This window comes from Megalobrama amblycephala, linkage group LG8, assembly GCF_018812025.1.
Source record: "Megalobrama amblycephala isolate DHTTF-2021 linkage group LG8, ASM1881202v1, whole genome shotgun sequence".
NCBI classification, from domain to species: Eukaryota; Metazoa; Chordata; class Actinopteri; order Cypriniformes; family Xenocyprididae; genus Megalobrama; species Megalobrama amblycephala.
This window is the reverse complement of record NC_063051.1, coordinates 11,743,835-11,765,887: the sequence shown is the minus strand read 5'-3', so window position 1 is coordinate 11,765,887 and position 22,053 is coordinate 11,743,835. Positions and strand designations below refer to the sequence as shown.

The following is a 22,053-nucleotide window of genomic DNA, read 5'->3' as shown; positions in this document are numbered from 1 at the left end:
CCATAGCAGAAATAAATGGCATATTTTAAAATTCTTTTATGTTAAAATTCTTCCAGTGTCTCATCTCAATCTCCCAGCAACACAGTAGTGGCGTTCCTGCAATGAATCAGCTTTTTGAATGAATTGGTTAAATGCATGATTTAATGACTCGTTTGAGACAATTGGCGCCATATACAGACAAAGTCACTGATAAAAAAAACAACAACTATTGAACATACAGTGAAAAGTCCCAGTCCTACTGGATCAGCACTTTGGGAACGCCATTCAACCAATCAAATTCGATGAAGAAGTTTTATATATGACTTTCGAATTATCACAAAAAATAAGCTCTGTGATCAACAAAAGTTTATGATACTTAAGTTTTGTCCATCAAGATTTTTTTTAAATGAACAGAACTTTTATGAATTTTGAACTGCACAGTCGCTCGACTTCAACATCACCACTACCAAGCTTCCGACAACTCTTTCAATCTTTTTTTTAAAAACATTTTCCCTGAAAGTGCGAGTTGGAATAGTTTGCAAGAACATGACTGTAAGCACAACAAGGCTGTGAAAGAGGACTAGTGCATAGATGAGTTTACTTTTTTGGTTTGATGATGTTTAATGTCCCCGACAACATCTGTAGTCCCGTTTAGCAGCTTGTTAGCAACCGCCTTTTTCAAGACACTTAAAAGCTTTACAAAAATCACGAGTGGGGTATTACTGGTGTGTTTTATGTTGTGGAATAAAATGTGAAAATATCAGACCTTATTTCAGGCTTTTAACCATAATCCCATAAAAAAAAAAAAAAAAATTTGATTTCAGGACGATGGAACAGGAAATGCTAAAACGCTAACATAGCAATAGCAAACCACAACCATCCAACGGTCCAATCAATTCCCGACTGACTAAATCAAGTCCTGCCCAACATATTTTCTTGTCCGAGACACTTTCATTTTGTTTCAAAAGGGAAGAAAAGACTATGACTATCACAACTTCCATTTAATGCTGGGTGGGCACTGTTGCACTTTAGATGTATATTCAGTATGTCCTCTGACTACATAACAACATCACATTTATTGTTGAGTGCACTGCCCTTCTAGCTTCTCTGCTTATTCTTGGACTGCTCATGTCAGGCATGTAACCAATGTCATGCAAGTGTGAGGGGTAAAAATTCTGTGATATAAGCCTACAGCCAGGTTTACTTTTAGGTAGCTAGTATGAAGAGATGAAAGTTTCCCTGACTAACATTGTACTCTATTCTTTTTAACTTGGAATCATTCGCATTCTTTTAAGGATACAGCTTGTTTAATACACGGTGGTAAAAATAATAAGGACTATAGAATCTAAATGTGTGGGTTTTTTTTTCTTATTAAGGTTTTGGCAAGACAGAACAAAACAAAAGACCCTGCCACTGTGGTAGAATCCTGGGCGTCATTTATCTTGTCCATTATTTCAGGAGCTGCATTGTGTAAAAGTGTGAAAAGCTCCCATTTCCCTCACATCTTCACAGAACTGAGTTGAGGATGGCGAGTAATAATAATCACAGCTTTCATGCATGAGCAGGTAGACTCAGTTCTGTGTGCTTGAGAGAATTTCAAAAGTCATTCTAGTTATTAAGTGAGGGTTTTGCTATATTGTTTTGTCTTAGGTTACTTTTGTATGGGTGAAAAGACTCCTTTGATCATGCCTCAACCCTGTTCCCTCAGCCGTTGAGACATGGGGCAATTGTAACACCCAATTTCTTCAATCAAAATATAAGATGACACTTGAATATGATTAAGATGATGACACTTGCTCGGCAAAGTTCTCTCTCTGTCTGAGAAAAAAAGAGTGTGATTCATTGATTCATCTTTTCAACTACAATCTAACATTTTGATGCCTTTGAATTCAAGCTAATATCTTTTACATCTCTCGGTGTTGGTTCACCCAAAAATTTAAATTCTGTCATTAATTATCACCCTCATGTTGTTCCACACCCGTAAGACCTGCATTCATCTTTGAAACACAAATTAAGATATTTTTCATAAAATCCAATGGCTCTGTGAGGCCTGCATTGCCAGCAAGACAATTAACACTTTCAATGCCCAGAAAGAGAATTTTTTTTTGCGCCAAAAAAACCCCAAAATAACGACTTTATTCAGCAATATCTAGTGATGGGTGATTTCAAAACACCGCTTCATGAAGCTTCAAAGCTTTACTAATCTTTTGTTTCGAAAAAGTGGTTTGGAGCGTGTATCAAACTGCCAAAGTCACACAAACCAGTGGTGAACCACTGAAATTTCGAAACACTTATGACGTAACGAAACCTCGTTTACTGAAATCATGCGACTTTGGCAGTTTGATACACGCTCCGAACCACTGATTCAAAACAAAAGATTCGTAAAGCTTCGAAGCTTCATGAATCAGTGTTTTGAAATCACCCATCACTAGATATTGTTGAATAAAGTCGTTATATTTTGTTTTTTTTGGCACACAAAAAGTATTCTCGTCGCTTCATAACATTAAGGTTGAACCACTGTAGTCACATGAACTGTTTTAAATACATCTTTAGTAGCTTTCTGGGCATTGAAAGTGTTAATTGTCTTGCTGGCAATGCAGGCCTCACTGAGCCATCGGATTTTATGAAAAATATCTTAATTTGTGTTCCGAAGATGAACGAAGGTCTTACGGGTGTGGAATGACAGGTTGAGTAATTAATGACAGAATTTTCATTTTTGGGTGAACTAACCCTTTATCATGAACCATACTGTTGTTTTTCACTATTTGTAAAAAATTTAAAAATGGAATAATTAAAATATGTAATGAACATGATTTGATCCAAGTAATTAGTTGAATAAAAGCAAAAACAGTCCCTAAAGGTGAAAACTATTCAGAAATATTAATAATATAAAAGCATTATTTTGCTCTTATTTGAGATACATTGGATTAATATAATTTATTTGTCAAGTTAGACAGATGCTGTCAACCAGTAATATGAATATGAATGCAATATGAACTTCTAGATTAAATTTGATATTATTATGTAGTCCTTCTCATTATCAAGTCTTTGGCACACTTAAATGTTTCTTATGCCAAAAGATGGCAAGTCACAGTCTGTGAGTTATGAAGGTAAAAATTATAATTGGCCCCAGTCTCTCACAACAGGTGATACAATATCAATATAATTACATTTATTTTCTTTTTAACCTCTGGCTTTTCTGTCCCCATTATTCTAAATAACCCATTAAACCAACATCTCATTGTCAATATTTATCAATATACAGTAGTTGTTACTTTTCAAAAAAAAAAAGAAGTGTATTTAATATGCATGTATTCTTGCCCTATTCAAACAGGAGGCATGATGCTAGAATTACCTAGTAATGAGTGTTTGGCTTTTGGCAGCATAAATGATTAGCACAGACCAACTATGCCAGTCCAATTTAGATACAGAATGGAATGAAGGGACTTTGGTTGCCATTAACGCTAATGACATTCAGGCAATTATATCCAAAACATGTCTTTCCCAATTAAAAGGCAAATACGCAACAGGAGCAGGTTCAAAATGCTTTTATCAGAGCCATTTTACAAATGGCTCAACCATGTCAGTGAGTCAACAGTAAATATATTTCTTATTAGACAAATCCATTAGTTGCAGGATGCATAATCTATAAAACAAAAGTGTATTAAGTCTCTAAATGTGCTGATCTAGATCCTGACAGAGGTAGTACCTTAGATCCACATCTAAAAGAGAAACCCTTGGCTCCACCAACATTGAGTGTTGTGCGATTGTACAGTAAATCGGGTGTATTATTAGAAATAAAGAAGGCAATACCACAGAAAGCAGAGAGAGAACAGTAACAAAGAAAATAGATTTTTCGAAAGGAAATAAAAAAAACAGAATACCCAGCGAGTTTACGGGAAAGGAAATCAAAGGATTGGTCATCATAAAAAGAAAATGAAAACTCACCGAGCACACGTAAACTACAAGCACAATAAAGAAAAACTATATTCCATATCAAAGCATGCCTGCGCACCTAGTAGATTCTTCAACAACCTGGACATACTCATCAAAGAGAGGTGAATGTGAGCAAGCAAACAAGTAGTTGCTGCTCTATAAAGTGCAGTATTTCAAATGGCACCAAATAAAAAAGAAAAAATTTTGCGATGAGTGCAAGAAATTCTCTTGCTTATTAGTGAAAATGCTGATCTGGTCCTATGTTTTAAACTACTAACTATATTGTACTCTACTGTGACTCCTAAAAGCCTACTGCTTTTCGTCTTAAAGAGGCTATAGAGGAAAAGCACTGAAGATTCTAGCCTTGAGCAACATTGGGAAAAAAGAAAAATGTAGGTTACTTTAATGAAAGATTTTGGTGTAGCCTATAGCTTCTATTGTGGGATGTGTCAACCATTATTTAGCTGTGAATGATTTTTCCTTCAAGCACTTCCTTTGTTCTATAGCAGTGGCTTTCAACTGGTGTGCCGCAAGTCTGTACTGATTGGGTCACGGACGGCAGGGAAACATTTTTTAAATGCTGATAACAAAATGGAAATATATAATCATGTGTATTGATTGCAAAAAGGCTAGTTTATCCTCATTTTAAAGCCAGAAAATGCTTCCATATATTTTGTTGTTAACATACAATGCCATGACCCAGACCATATCATACCAGACCATATTCATCTAACCTAAGAATTCACTTACAAAAAGAATAAACATATATTTGGTATTTTATGTACAATGAATTATTATAATGGCTTGCTTATGACATGGTTCACTGGAATACTTGATAGGTTGGTTGTGCACTTATTACCATGCACTATGTAGTAAGCGATTATATATATTCAACACACTCTCATGGCAATTTGTAACTATTTTACATTTTGGCGAATTGGTGTCTAATTTGTATGAATTCATACAATCTCATTCGTACATTTATGGATGACCTGCTATAACCACACTGAGACCTTAATGCTTACATTTTTTCTAAAAACTACATTTCCTTATGAATCACATTGTTTTCTCATGAGATCGGGTTGACATTTTAAATTAATATTGTTTGCGTTTCATTGGTATAACTAATAATGATAGTTGATGGAGATAATTTCAAGGGAGGACCCGATTTCTAATGACACCGGCGCTACTTTAATGTGGGGCCGATTTTTTGAAAATGACCTCAGAGGACTTCTATGTTAATATTAGGCCTACTGTAGCTAATGTTGCCATTTTGCATATTGTTTGGACTATTTTAGCAGGAAATTTAAAGGGTTAGTTCACCCAAAAATGAAAATTCTGTCATTTATTACTTACCCTCATGCCGCACACAAATTAAGATATTTTAGTTGAAATCGGATGGCTCCGTGAGGCCTTCATAGGGAGCAATGACATTTCCTCTCTCAGGATCCATAAAGGTACTAAAAACATATTTACTAACCCTTTAAGATAATATAGGCTACATGCAAAATTATAAAGTCGTTTAAATTCAGATCAGTATTTCAAGTATTTATTTATTTGGTGGCTAGTCGTATATTAAGTGGAACAGTGTACAGAAAGTTGGCCATTATTGTTGGAGTTCACTGTAAAAAATTATTGTAATTCTAACTGTAAAAATGCTACAGTAAAAAAAAAAAAAAAAAAAAAAACCCTCTTAATTGGTTAACAGTAAGTTCCCTTACTATATACGGAGAAGAACTATAATACATCTAACCTTAAATTTCAGTCACATTTGTACCATTTTTGGAAGTAAAAAGAATCATAATTTACAATGAAAAGCTTTAAAGGGTTAGTTCACCCAAAAATGAAAATTCTTATTACTCACCCTCATGCCGTTCCACACCCGTAAGACCTTCATTAATCTTCAGAACACAAATTAAAATATTTTAGTTGAAATCCGATAACTCCGTGAGGCCTCCATAGGGAGCAATGACACTTCCTCTCTGAAGATCCATAAAGGTACTAAAATCATATTTAAATCGTTTCATGTGAGTACAGTGGTTCAATATTAATATTATAAAGCGACGAGAATATTTTTGATGCGCGAAAAAACAAAAACAAAATAACGACTTATTTAGTGATGGCCGATTTCAAAACACTGCTTCATGAAGATTCGGAACACAGATGAATCAGTGTGTCGAATCATGATTCAGATCGCGTGTCAAAAAGGTGCGTTCACGCGGCCTTGTAATTCCTGTAGTTATGAGATTCTAGCTTGTAAAAAGCGTCCACGTCCTCGTAGAGATCGTAGTTACAGCTTGTAAGCTGGGAGTTTTCTGAAAGCTCCCAGATGTACCACCTGGCCACTATACCACCTGACCGCTGTAGATTAATTTAGGCGTTGATAGTGGTGCCATGGAAACGCACAATTCCCAGTCCAAGGACCAAAAGGACGTGAACAGCTCCGAATATAACGTCACGTGTTGTCATTTCAAGATACAGGTGTTACAATATATTCGGTTCCTGAAATATTCTGTTCCACTGTGTGGCGCTTACACGAATATTCATGATATCCTCCTTTTGTGGGCGTGTCCTTGAGACAACGCGCAAGCGAATGGAACTGAAAATATTAGTACACGCTCCTCAAATCGCATCGGTTTAATGGATTATTTCGAAAAGGTAATAAAATATTCAATGTTAGTCAACAGTTCACATGTTCAAAGTAATACATAGTTTGTAATATGATAAATCGTCTGAGCTATTTTGCCTGATTGAGTACAGGCATTCAGATAAACAGAAGGATACAGCAGAGCAAACATGAGCGAATAACCTTGTTTTACACTGATGTGTTTTCTGTTTTAGTGTTTTTATTCGTGAGGCTTTAAAAAGTTTTTGAATAGTTTGATAGTTTGCTTCCTTCGTTGTCATTCTGTGACTATACAGGCTACTGCATAGTGTTGACAACTTGAAATAAACCTCTACAAATGTATCTGTGACCTAATAAAAAGTATATAAGCTATAGCCTGGTGTGAATATACTGTGTCATCCTTAATTTCTCGATTATTTGGATATTTTCAGTGTTTATCACCACAGTAAGGCTACCCTTATCAACTCTAAACTACAAATATTTCCAATTTTCTCATATTTTACTGGATATCATGACAAATTATCATTAAAGTCAAACAAGTAAATGCACACTTGATGTTATTTGTCACATATTTTTGTTGCAGAGCAACAACAAAATTTTTCAAAAAATTTGAGTTTTTCACTTTCAGCAATTTTTTTTTCCCCCAGCAAATTTCTTAAAGTATTTGTACAAACAAAAAGATTCAACAACTGAGACATAAACTGAACAAATTTCACAGACATTGCAGTTTATTGCTCTGTTCACACCTGCAGTCCTCTTGTCTCCTGCAGCAGGACTAAGGCACATTCACGTTCAGAGACCCTGGGCATCTTTATTCTGCTGTTTTTCAGAGTTAGTAAAAAGGTCTCTTTAGTGTTCTAAGTTATTGTAACTGATGACCTATACTGTAGGTGCATGTGCAAAAATTGAAAAAAAACCATGACAAACGTTGTTAAAACCCTTTCTAAAGATCTGTAAAGCTCATTTGGATTGTACAAAATTATCTTTAAAATATTATCCTGAAAATTGACTTTTCTTTTTTGGTGTTTTTTAAAACAAATCATATAAATACTAATTTCATTAAATGTTATAACAAGTACAGTAGTAATTGCTATGAATGTAACTCAAATTGAAAAGACATTCAAAACAATATGTGAAAAGAAGAAATGCTAAATGTGAGGTTCTGAGGTAAATATTAAAACGGCCTTGGCATTCGGGAACAGCCTTCATTATGTCTGGATCACACACTGCCAGAGCTACCCAATTGTTTATTTATACCCTTTATTTTTTCTGTGTATTTGTGCTGTATTACCTCACAGAAATAAATGATATTATTATTATCAGAATTATTTTATTTGACTGCTTTTTAAATTGTTTTAAATCAGGTAGGCCTACATAAGGTTGTTTGAGTGGCCTATGTGTTATTTGACACATTTCAGGGTTTTGTGCTGCAATATCCTGCCTCAAACTTTAAATATAATGAAACTAAACTATAATTTTCTATCATAATTATAATATTTTGAACAAAAATAACATTCTTTAAGTAGCTGCTGGCATGAAGACTGTAATCAAAACTAAGTTCCAAAGGTATATTCCAAAGGAATATTTTATTACCTTTTCGAAATAATCCATTAAACCGATGCGATTTGAGAATCGTCTACTAATATTTTCAGTTCCATTCGTGCGCGTTGTCTCAGGACACGCCCACAACAGGAGGATATCATGAATATTCGCGTAAGCGCCACCCAGTGGAACAGAATATTTCAGGAACCGAATATATTGTAACACCTGTAAATACAAGGTGACGTGAACGCAGCAAAACTGCCAACCCAATAGACCTTTTGTAGCCCCGCCCCTTTTCAGCGCTGCGCTCGTTGTCTTTTGACTTCCGGCTTGTATTTCCACAGCGATCGTATGTATTTATGAATGAACTGCTCATTTTAAAATCTTCCCGTTCTACTGACATTTGTTAAGACACCCGCTTTAAACATTACAATGCTCATGATAACTTTTGTTAACTCTACAACACGTAAATCCACTTCACCAGCTAATTATTCTTCAACAGCGATGCCATAGAAATATACAAGGCTACCGCGAAAACGGAAGTTCAAAGACAATATTCTAAAGATGGCGGCGCGCATGTGACTTTGGCGCTCCGAACATCAGATTCGATACACAGATTCATTTGTGCTCCGAATCTTCCTGAAGCAGTGTTTTGAAATCGGCCATCAGTAAATAAGTCGTTATTTTGTTCTTTTGTTTTTTGGCGCTCCAAAAATATTCTCGTCGCTTTATAATATTAATATTGAACCACATGAACCGATTTAAATATGTTTTTAGTACCTTTGTGGATCTTGAGAGAAATGTCATTGCTCCCTATGGAGGCCTCAAGAAGCCATCGGATTTCAACTAAAATATCTTAATTTGTGTTCCGAAGATGAACGAAGGTCCGGGTGTGGAACGGCATGGGGGTGAGTAATAAATGACAGAATTTTCATTTTTGGGTGAACTAACCCTTTAAAATGACACCGTACGTGTGAGATAATTCACATTTGGTGGTTTTTAATTTTAATAATTATTTCTTCATAGTTTTTGTTATCATATACGCACATTCGAGTTTTATGTTATGTCTTATGTTGTTAAATGAATGTTTATTGCGTTATTTTGGTGTCACCATGATGCTATTTTTTATTTGAGTTCATGACACTGTGCACACCTTCTATATTTACCTCAGCTTGTACAAAAGCTACTTGTGATGAACTTTAATTCTACATGTGACTTTATCTTTAGCCTCTGAGTTATTGTGGTGGTTTTAGGCTGTTTAATAGGCTATATAGGCCTATATTTTTTGTAAAGTAGTTTTAAATTGTAAAGCTTACAGGTTGTTCTGTAAATATTTTACTGTATTTTCACAGAATTATTCTGAACAGGGTTTTTAGTGTTACATGGGCTTAGCTATTTTTGGTGTTATGTAATATCAATAGGATATAAATGTTTCATTTTTTCTCTACTTCTTTATGATAAACAACATGACGTAAAAAGAAGGCAAAAACCACATGCTATAGAGAGAACTATGAAATATTTCAAGCTATAGCCTACCGAAAATGAATAACAGTCTATGGCAGGGCTGCATGGGCCACGATGACACAAACAAGACCTGACCTGTGTCATTTTAAATCTTGCCCTTTTCAATGATTAGTTTTGGAGACGTCACACGCAATAGGCTAAACCAAATCAAAGTGTATGTTTGCAGGAGGACGTCTTGAGGTTGCAGGACGGTGGTCAAAACTCACTCATTTAAGTAGTATTGCCGTATCAAGAATAACCACCCGCTTAACTGCTCCATCACGAGCTACAGGGAACAGGTTGCCTGGGAAACGGCCGCATGGCAACAGGATCAGAGCCGGGGGGTTGTCTGCTGCTAGCTCTGCTCCCGTTTCCCATTTCCTCACTAGATGGTGTACAAGCCACTGGAGAGTCGACTTCCTCCCGCGGTCAGGTTCCGATCAAAACAAATCTGGAAAACTACACGGAACGCCATTTCTCGGGGTTTTCGCGGAGGATTAATATATTTTCATCCAGATATTTGTATTTTTATTTTTGATAACGGCGCGGATCGTACTCTATTCGGCGGTGATGGACATAATGATTGCAGTGCAGGATGCGTGCGTCTCCGGTCAGTGGCTCACCGCTATAATTCTTAGTCTTTGCTGCTTTTTACCATCGTGTTTGCCCGCTGGACAAACTGTGGACTATCCGTCCAGCGAGAGTGTGGTCAGCAGACAGGGAGACACCGCGCTGCTCAGGTAGGAGACTCAAGTCACTGTAGAAGTGTTCAAACTAAACTTGGCTGGCACCTGCATCAGTCGCTCTGCTCTCAGTTTTGTAAACAACACTCGGCAGATCCCCCAGTGCCGCTCCGTCACTTTTATTTGGGTCACAATCCCTGCTGGTTCCCATACTGACCAGAACAGGTTGGGACTATGATGGTTTTTTACAGAGGCATTTTTCTTTTTAGTTTGGGAGATGCACTGGCTCAATTATAGATATTAAAGTGTAGGGTCCAGAGACTGTCTCTATAAGGGGTTGCATAAGGAGCTGGGGAAGGGGGTTTTGTAAACCCCGCCAAGCGGAACACATTGCACAATTACAATGAAGTCATTCATGGTTCCCACAGTCCGAAAGAGCCTCACGGATGTTTGCGTCCTGGAAAAAATAAAGATAGAGAAGTTGCACACGGTTATGTGCGGGATAAATGGGGGATTTGAGTCACAAGTTATGACAAAAACATGTTATCATGAAATTTAACCCGCCCGCGTTGATTGAAAGCCTTTTCCATGGGTGTGTCTGACTGATGCAAGTGTCTGTTTCTAAGTTTTTATTTTATTTTTTTAAGTTTCATAAGTCCATTCTAATCGTTTGCTGCTTGATATTATGGTCTAATTTAAACAAAATGGCTATTCACAATATCAGAAATTGACTGATTCTCCCATTGAACAGCCTGTGCGTTTGTCTTCTTAAGAACTGAGAACGTCGTTCATATAGTGCTACAACTGCAAAATCATTTGAAACATTATATGACATTTTATGTGCGTTAGAATACATGTTTCTGATGCAGTTTTGACTCGCTTTGCAAATTTATGTCGTCCCCCTTTTCATTTCGAAATATATAGCACACAATTTAGCACAGGACCACTAGTGGTGGGAAAAGTGATGGAATGTCCGACTCCTGCGAATCGGTTCTTTCGAAGCAGTTTCAATTAACCTGTTCAAAAATAGGTTTAGCAATAGTGTTTTATGTAAGTTCGTAATCACGTTGTTCTCGACACGCTGTACGTTGCTTGCGCTAAAACGTTCCAAAAAGTAAAGAGTACATTTTGCTCTTTATTATGGTTTTCTGATTTTTTGTTTATTCGCGTGTTCCAGTTCAGCTTGTTGCAGCCAAGATTCAAATGTGAGTGATTTAGAACCTAGAACCCAAATATTATCCTTACATTTTATTCCATTACATGTTTATTCCATTACATTTATTAAGTTCATTAAAATAAAATATTATTTATTAAAATAAAATGTCAGCTGACTCATCGGGTCAGAATCGGACATGTCCATGACGACAGAGATGGTTCTTGGTTCAAAGAGTTTGTGACTCGAGAATTGCTCGAACTGATTCAGTCCGATTCATGAACTAGGCCTAATCGTTTTGGCTATGGCAAGCCGTTTTGACTTTTATTCATTCTCAGGATATGAATTCGTGATATTCAGTTTTTGATATCAACAATTCAATTCTTGATATCAGGAATTACATTTCCACTAGTAACAATGGCAATTCTTGATATCAACAATTCAATTTTCACTAGTTAAAATTCATTTTTGATATCAAGAATTGCATTTCCACTAGTAAAAACTAGAATTCTTGATATCTGTAGGCCTAATTGTTTTTTGTCAATGTCACCATAGGCTGCCATTCAAATTCAATTGCTGATATCAAGAAGTTACTAGTTGAAATTCCAATTTCACATATCAGAAATGCAATTCTTACTAGTAAAAAATCATATTTTTTGATATCATTAATTACTTTGTTACTAGTGCAAAATATCTATTTTTGATGTCAACAATTGAAATGCTTCTAGTAACAATGATAATTTTTGATATCAATAATTTGATTGTCACTAGTGACAATGTTACAATGTTAGTTTCTGATATCATAAATGTGAAAAGCCATTTTAGATGTCTAAAATTATATTGATATCAAAAAAGAATATTTTTACGGGTAACAATGTAATTATTGATATCAAAAATGAGCATTTTAACTAGTGAAAATTGAATTGTTGGTTTCAAGAATTAACATTGTTACTAGTGAAAATGTAATTCCTGATATCAAGAATTGAATTGTTGATATTAGGAACTAAATTGTTGATATCAAGAATTCATATCCTGAGAATGAATAAAAGTCAAAACGGCTTGCCATATAAGGCTGGTTTATTGATTCGTTATAAACGATTCATTGAAAAGATCCGACTCAAAAGAACAATTGGTTCATGAATGGGTATCGTTACAGTTTACAGTTTATAAACCAGCAGTTTAACCCATTGTTTTATCTGGTCCATTCAACGCATATATGATATTTCAGTTCTTAGGTAGCCTAAAGGTTTTCATATTATCAGTCTTTGTTGTCTCAATCTCGCTTGCTGCTAACTACTTCACCCTCCGTTGACATCACTAAGGTATTTAAATAGAGCTTTGACAATGTAATTATGGACTAGCAGCCTTCTTGCCATAAAACCGTTTGCTTGTCTTAAGTAACGCTCAACTTCCACCATTGTAGGCAATGTTTAGCAGGCTATTCAAAAATCAGTTGTGCACCTTGCTGTTTTTTCCATAAAGCCTTGATTGTTATCTTAGATTTTTCGCTTTGACTAAAATACACCATAAATACACAATACACCATGTTTCTTGTATTGTTGTTACATTTTCAGAAGTGAAGGCACTTATGCCAAGTAATTTCAATATGACAACATTATTGTATCTCAGAATTGGGTAAAAAAATGTAATGGGAGGCTATTGTGTACTGTGAATAGGGCTGTCATGACTGTCCCAGATGTCCAGAGAATGTCAGTTGGTGGTCTGTGAAGGCTTAGTGCCTGTATTTTAAATGTGTCCCTCACCAGCATCATTGCTTCATCGAGGCGAGTGGGAACCTGTTCCATTTCTCCTCAGGCCACACCTCTTACCGTCAGTGCTGATTAATCGGAAGGATGTTACTGTGACGTTTTCTCCTCTGTTTTATTATTAACTTGAACAGCTGAACTATAGTTCTTTACTCTCTAAATATTTAATGAGTGTGGTAGAAATATTGCTGTTTTGCTGATGTACAGCTAGTTATTTCAGAGGAATTTTATCAGTCGTGTGAGAATAGGCCTATATATTGGTAGATCCCATAGATAGAAAAATATATTTACAAGCAGCTCATTTGCTCACAAATTTAATCATGTATTGAAGAGAGTGTTTTGGATTTAAAATGTTAATGACTTCTTAGAGTGTATCTAATCTGTCTTTATCCTTGGCATTGTTGTTCTCCTCAGCCGAAGAGCATAAATTATGACAAATACTGTGATCTCCCTTAAATGGTTCTTGACAATGTGCCAATGATCGTACATTTAATATTTGCAATTTGGCTGCAATATATTAACATTCTACAGATATGATGATGGTGGTACAGCTTAGCTTTTCTTAATTTACGTAAAGAATAGCTCATGATGATTATCAGCTTCAATTTTTTGTGTGCCAAGGAGTCTAAATTCTTTGTAGTGCTCAACATATATATATATATATATATATATATATATATATATATATATATATATATATATATATAATTTTTTTTTTTTTTTTAAATATACAGACTTATACTTTAAATGGCAGCTTCTTGATTCTGTAATCATATTACAGTATTTATCACCAAAATAAATTGTTTAAAAATATATGAGATATAATTAAAGATTTGTAGATATATTTAAATATATATTTAAAGATTTGTTTAAATTATATAAATGCGTATTTTCTGAATGCTGACAGTAAATAAGAAAGTATTATAGCATTTGCCTTTCTACTATTAATAAGATAAAAGCAAATGATATAATACTTTTGTTTACTGTTTACTTTCTTTGTTTAACAGTTCTGTCTATCAACGTATTAGACAAAACTTGTCAATTAAGCAGAGATGGCAAACTAATGAAGATGAAGAATGGAAGCACAATACGCCGTCAAAATAAAAGTCCCCTTTTGACACATTGGCCAAACAGAAAAACTGATCGCCGATACCAGTATTTAAGAAATGCCAAATATTGGCCGATACATCGGCCTTGGTGATATACTGGTCGATCACTAATTCTGTGTGGTATTGCGTGCTGCTCTTGTAAATATAGATAGAGCCCTGTATATAGGTTGTTTGCACATGACGTCATTGCTGCACACGAAATGTGGCTGGAGGGCAAGCAGTGATTTTTCTATATAGGAATCCTATCACAAACTCAAAATTCCTATGTCTTGCGTCATTTATGGTTGCTCATATCTCTCAAACTGAGAAACCACAAGGAGCTTTTATCATAACTTATATCGTTTTTTAACTTTAAAAGTTGTCACCAGCATTTTGTGTCTGCTTACCTTTTTTGTTTTTAACTTGGTTAAATATTCACATTCTTCATGGTATCATTTGCATGGAAGAGAAGATATTTTATCCCATTGCATGATCATTTGGTATTTTCACTGAAGTTTTGTAGAATTCCGTTCACAATGTTGATCTGGTTACCGTGAAAACAGTGTCACGTACTGCTGCTTCAGCCATCACATGGTAGAAAAACAAATAAATATATAAATAAATGAAAACAAATAAATTAAAAATGTGTTCAACAAGCTGACAGAAGTCAATCCATTTCTTTGTTGGAAGGGTGTAAATGTAACTGTAGTTTTAATGTTGTCTTTGTAAATATTCACTTTCCCATATGGTCACGGAGAAGAATCGAAGGGTCACATTCAGCGGACAGACACCGACACACTATTTTTGTATATTTATATTAACAAACGACAATCAAAATCAAACCCATAGAAGCTCGTGAACAGTTATGAAATGGCACCGTGCAAGTTATGCTCATTCACAAGACTAGTGAGAGTCATACTGCAAATGTAATGTTAATTATTAAACCAAAACAAAATACAAAACTTTCAAAAACACTCAGCTATGTGATTATTTTATTAATCAGTGACATTATTAGATTTGCTACACGGCGTCTCCCCGTCACCTCTTCAACCTGCTTCCCTTAGTGTTTTTACACGTAGAAAAGGCGAAAATTATATTACACCATCCAGGTTTTTTTCCCTGAACGATGATGTGAGTTCCTATTGCAATTCTCGATTCAGAATAAATGACCTACAATGGCGACATTTTTCACAGTCACGACAGAGAATCTAAATACTGCCCTAACTTCACTAGTAGAAAGACAGCGTGATACAAACAAACCAGACTAGAACTCAACACGGTGTGATGGCAGCTTCATAATCTCTATATCTACTGTCTCGATGGCAGGCAAGTCTTTCAATTCAGTAGAAAAATCGCTCCTCTTCATATCATAAGGTTCATGTCCAACATATGTTGTGATTTTCTGTTTATACCTTTCTAAACCAGCACGGTCTCCATCTCTTCCATTCTAATTTTCACTGCTTGCCCTTTAACTGAATTTTGTGCGTCACCAGAACCATGTGATTGCAAAAAAACCTATTAAAGGTACAGCTATTAGAAACCAGGCCGGAACTCATCAGCTATCTGACAGTTACCTGCCACGAGTACCAGAAGGCAAGGTATAATATTGTATTGTAATATTGTGTTGTTTTATTTTTCTATGTTCAAGGCACTGAAGGAATGTAGTAGTAAATATGAAAGAACGTAGTTTAGTTGTTACTTTGCAACAGAGTAAATAATATACTCCATTTATATATATTCCATCTATGGCCATCCATATATATCCCATCTTTGGCAGTGCAATTGCAACAATTAAGTGGAATATTCCTAAAGAAGCCCCCTTTCCCAGTTGTGGGGAAGGTCATGATTCTCAGGATAAAATATGCAGAAAAAAATAACCATTGCTACCAGATAATGGTTATCTTCAAAGCAATTATACCTGAAGCACTTCTGAAAAAACAGTAGTGCCTTTTAAGTAGATTTAACCTCCCTTCTCCTCAACCTGTCACTGATTTTCATGGCTTTTGATGAAGCAGGCTCACTAGATACCAGATAAGCTTCTTTGTCCCTCAGGTGCTAGACACCCACTCTACTCTCAAACTGGAGAGCATACAGACCTGCGCAGTTCACCTTAACAGTAATCCTATCATCAGTTCTTACCACATTCAGTGTTAATATTGAAGTCTCATTTGTCATTGGCTCCATACTATATGGGTAAGTATTGAGTTTCAGCTGAGGACAGTAAGTCCTCTCTGAGAAATTTAGAAACATTTGAACCGTCCGTCTGTCTCTCTTGTCAATTTATCTGTCGACAAATGGTTTAAATGTTTCTAATGTTCTCTATTCAGCATTAAAAGGAAAATGTGTCTCAATTCATTTGTGCAAGGTACATTGCCATGGCTGCAGGTTTTTAAATGGAGTCATGTAAGCAAGCCTTAAATTAGTCCCTGTCATTTGCATAATGAATCAATGTGTGTGGATTGCACGTGGCTGTAAATGTTAAGTAGAGCCGAGTAATTGGAGGGACTGCATTGGTAATTATTAGTGAATGGAATACAAAGCAGTGAAGCAGATCAATAGCATTTAGGCTTCCTTTCCCCCTCTGAGAGCTTAATGTGATGTATCACTATGGTGGCCAACAAAGAAATCAAAAATTGCTTGATGTAAGGCAACATTGATTGCAGTTTCCCTTGTATAGGCCTAATGGAAAAAAAGTAATATTCTGGATGATTGGGCCCTTTTATAGGGATTATTTATTTAACATAGATTCCTATTTCAGCAACCAAATTATGTAATGATATTTCTACTCGAACCATAAAGTTTAGCAATCTCAGATGTAACTACAAGCTTTATTGTCAGTTTAATTTTCCAAGAATGAATTGTATTTATTTTGCAGATGATTTTATCTAAAGCTACTTCCAATGTATTCAAGGTAAACATTTCATCAGCATGTGTGTTTCCTGCTAACCAAACCCTTGTCATTTCTAGCACAATGCTTTTAAAGGGGGGGTATCACACAGTTTCTGCCAATCTCATGTTAATCTTGAGTACCAATGGAGTAGTAGTGCATCCTTCATATCTCCAAAAAGTCTTTAGTTTTATCATATTTATAAAAAATGCATACGCTGTATCGAGTCTTTCCGAAAACAGCCGAGCGCCTGGAGGCGTGCCGTGTGAGCGGAGCTAAAGAGTGACGAGCACGCGCAGCTTTTGCGTAGCGATCATCTGCAGGCTATCAATGGTCAGCTAAACAAATGTATTTAAACACACAATACACCATCACATTATCTCTGGACAACTTTTGAATCACTATAATGAATATAGCATATAGTGAATGATGAATAATGAATTTATGAACTTAGGCACCTATTGCCAACAAAACAGACATTTGAAGCAGTTTAACTCACCACCTGCGGTTCCGACTCATGACCGGGATCATTACCGCTGTGACTGCTCCATCTTTCAGTTTCAAACAATCTGTAAATCCAGCGTAGAACTGGGCCTTGTTTATGAAACCATAAGCGCCGATCCTGAGGGCTCGAGCAGCCATGGGAAAATACGAGATATTCTCCATTCATTTTAACCAATAAAAAAGTGATTGCAACTATCAGTTTCTATGGGTATTTTTAATAACAAATTTTGAGAGTGCATCAATGTAATACGTGAGCACAAAACTCTCAGCTCCACTTAACGCTGGGTTCTTTGGGAAGCAAGGTTATCTTTCCCTCACAACTGAAAACATACTTCTTTGGTGACATTGTTGATTTCATGAAGTCCTGTGACCTGTGCAGCACTGCCGACAGCTTCCGTAAAGCCGAACGTGCGTTGATGGGTGTGCTCTTGCTCTTTCGCTCTGGTCGTACACGTGCGCTCTTCTGGGAGAAGTGCCCGTACAAGGATTTCCGTCCTTTATGATGTTACAAAGGCCCATACTTGAAAAAAAGATTGTGAAGTTTATGCGGATTTGGAAGAGTATTTTTGGCATAGAAATACTCCGTTATACGTCCAACTCGTGTTTTGAAACTTTGGCCATGTTTACCATGAGAATCAAACTCTTTAACAGTGTATATACAGTCAGAATATGAAATAGCATTAGACACCCCCCCCCCCCTTTAACAATTGAGCCTGTAAAGCTCTTTATAGAGTTTGTGTAGAGGTCAAATGTCCTAGACAGATTAGAAGGTCATGTTTTCAAATATTTTAAATATCTGATTGAGTGTTGTTAGATTTCTGCTAAGAAGTTTGGAAAAGCTTTACACTGAATCTGGTAGTTTTTAAAATTTTGAATAGCCATTGACCACATTAGTGTTACATAACAGACCTAGATTTTCCTGGCTGGATGGCACTTTCAGTTTTACTTTGTTAGTGTCTGTGATCTAGATCTTCCAGAAACTATTTTCAAATCTGAATTGAGAATGCTATATTTACATTATCCTTTTACAGATAACATAATCTGTTTTACTTGAATCTTCTCGGATAAAAAAAACATAATTAGCATGTGATTCGAAGTTATCAAACAAGCAAAAGTAGATCATGTGATGTCCCATTTATGGCCGCTATGTCCCTATGGCCCTTTGGGAAAGAAAAAAAAAACATCTATTTCCCCATTTCAAGCAAAGTTCTACCTAACTAGACTTTAAATGAACTGTCACCCGCAAGCTTGATCAAAACATCAAAATGGAAAACAAATGAGAAAATAAACGAAAGTTACATGCCTGACACAGGTTTATTTTCAGCAGCCTCTGCAGTGTGAGTGACACTTTACCAGCTTGACAGTTCTGGACATTCATAAATTGAACCAATTCTCGGCAGTTATCAGTGGCTAATTTAGTGGACCACAGACTCAGAGAAGGAATTTGCAAGGTTGTCCAATTAGCAGTGAAAAGTGTTGGGTTGTGAGTGCATGTCAGCAGGGAAGAGAGGGCCAGTGGAGGCGTGTCATCAATCATCTCAACAGCTTTGCCTCTGCATTCTTGGCAGACTGGAGGCCCTGCTCAGACTGGGAATGCCACACCATCATCACTGACTGTCAGCTGCTAAGATGCCCGTCAGTACTTCCAAACATTTTTTTTTTTCATACTTTGCATATCTCGCTTTGTTTTCGCTCTGCTTAATAGGTCGCGTAATGTCGCATTTTCCATTTGTCAGAACCAGAGAGGATTGGCATTATGACACAATATTAGCTGATAGGAAGTGAGCTTATTTATGAAATGAAAGCAGTTGCCCCTTGAGAGATGGCAGCGCCTGGTTTCCTTCAAGAACATGAGAATTTTAATTGCAGCTGTCAAAACCCAACCAACATGAACAATGCCATTTAATTTGTACTAGCTCACTACTTTTAACTTTTAGATCACCCAACTTTTCTTTGTTGCCAGTTCTCTGATGCTTTAAAGGTGTTTGGTTCTTCTAAAAACAGCCTGAGACTCTTTAAAAAGCCATTAATGAAATTGTGGTAAAAGCAGAGCTCTCAAACTGCAATTATTTAAGTGCTGTGCTGAGCAGAGAATATGTTTTAGTCATAAGAACAAACCCACAATGCTTGCCAATTGCCATTTTTCACACATTGTGAATAGTACAAAAGGCTTGTATTATTGTGTCAGTTGGATCACGCTTATGTGCTACATGAATTTTTCGGATAATGGGATAGTTCACCCAAAAATGATAATTCTGTCATCGTTTACTCACTCTCGTTCCAAACCTGTGAGACTTTCTTTCTTCTGTGGGACACAAAAGAAGGTAAAGTTTCAATTGTTTTTGTCCATACAATGGAAGTCAATGGGGCCCAAAACAACATTTAACCCCATTGACTTTCATTGTATGAAAAAAAACGCTTTTGAAAATATATTCTTTTATGCAGAAGAAAAAGCGAGACGTACAAGTTTGGCACAACGTGAGGGTTAGCAAATGATGACTGAATTTTTATTTTTGAGTGAACTGTCCCGTGTTATGTAAAAGGTGTTTGAACTAGTGTTAGATAGCAGAGGCTATCTAGTGCATGTCCATAGGGTGTGTTGCCATGGTTACCTTGGTCGGGTGTCATTTTCTGTATCGGGAGCACAAGTGCTAAGAAGAAACCAGTGACAGTGTCTCTAATGTACATCATGTTGTTCGCTGTTTCTTAAAGACATCTTAGCATGGACGCTTTTTTAACGGATCTTCCTTTGATTCAGCCTCCCTTCTCTGCAGCATTTCAATTTTCCCCTATTGCAGCATCACAGCACCTATCATAGTCCCTTTAAAGAAAATGGTCCCCCCTGTTGACTCTCATCTAGTATTGAAATGCTCTGCAATTGTTTCTCTATTTGACTGTCAGCATGGTGGAATATTTTCCACTCTTCTCTGGCACTATGCTGTTACAGCGTAGCCGGGTTGTTGTTGAAATGCTTTTGTATGTGAACGCATTAATGTTTTAATCACACTGATTACATTTTAGTGTTTCTAATCCCTTTGCTCTGTAGCTGTATCTGATTAAAGCGTTCTCACATGCACTAGTTACTCGATGAATGTAAGTGTGCTTTCAAATCTCTGTTATGAATCAAAGACCTTTGTGGGACGGACGTTAAGCTGGGCATAATCTCTGCCAAATGGTCTCAGAAAAAGCTTACACAAGGAGGTTCAGCCCCTGCCAAAAATGCAGCGTTTGTGAGGGAGGAACACTCATTAAATTTCCTTATTCATCTACCTTCCATCCCAGTCAAATTAAGGGGTCTTAACACACACGCCTTCATGTTATACGTCTTCCTCTTGCTATAAACGGCAACCTAGTACATATCTGTTTGTAGTTTGTTATGTCATGATCCATCAGCGAGGCTGATTTTTCTGACAGTTAGCACCTTCAATACTGGCACAGAAACCACAAAGAACGGATTTCCTTCACTCGCTGCGTCTTCTTTTGAAGCGCTGAGATGATATCTCCCAGCGCAAAGAAAACATCAGGGGTGAATGATCGAGTTTTTCTATAGCCTAGTTCTTCCACTACATTAGGTGGCAAAGGGTGTGCTAGCTTGCGAGAAATATGTCACTTAAGGAAGGCAGTGAGCAGAATTAGGTCATGCAAAATATGCCAGGGTCCCAGTGGGCCCTCACAGACATAATTTATCCAGTATTTGTTGTAGGAATTAGAATTAAAGTTGCGAGACACATGCCCATCTCTGTTGATTTATGTACATACTTTTCGACTCAACAGGGTTCGAGTCTTGGTACAGTGCTGAGCTCACATATGCTCTTTGTCATGTTTGATTCAGTTCAGTGATATTTGTATGGAGCTTGTCATAATTCAAATAATTTCAAAGCAGCTTTACAAAGAATTCATTTCAAATTATCCTGGTCAAGTAATGATAGCTTGTATAATTATAATAGCCTTTTTTAGGGTGTAATTATAAGGCCTAGCTCTATTTAACTCCATATAGGGAACAGACTGCTGCATCTCTTCCACTTTGACAATGTGGCGCATTGCCACTTTTAACCTGGTATCTGAGAGATTGGCACAAAACCTGAGATTATGGAAAAGCTGCACCTTCCAAAGGGAGAAAATGCCGCCTAGTTGAACCCACATGAAACCTCATGATAGACTGGAGCTACAACAAAATGACATAAAAGGCTAAATACAGATTTCATGCACCTCAGTAGCTAGAATTGATATCGTGTACCTTTCAGAGAAGCCAAAATCTCATTATTTAGTGTGCGGGTAATGTACGTTTTTTTTCTTAATTTTTACTAGGCACTTGTATTATAATATTTGTATTATATTGAATGTGTGTATACAAGTTTTTATTATAAATTTACTCTGAAATAGGTT

At 36.4% G+C, this 22,053-nt stretch overlaps 1 protein-coding gene across 4 annotated transcripts in view; it reads left to right on the top strand.

The window, feature by feature from the left end:
• Positions 1-9,880: 9,880 nt before the first annotated feature.
• The window catches only part of negr1 (neuronal growth regulator 1), a 142,327-nt gene continuing 130,154 nt past the window's right edge, over positions 9,881-22,053 (top strand). For 2 of the 4 annotated variants that reach the window (XM_048199265.1, XM_048199263.1), the window contains exon 1: positions 9,888-10,326. In XM_048199265.1, the coding sequence (XP_048055222.1) occupies positions 10,157-10,326 (170 nt within the window). In that variant the 5' untranslated portion in view covers positions 9,888-10,156. Of the gene's footprint in view, positions 10,327-22,053 lie in introns of all 4 variants that reach the window. The other 2 variants (XM_048199261.1, XM_048199264.1) reach the window with 2 other exon arrangements.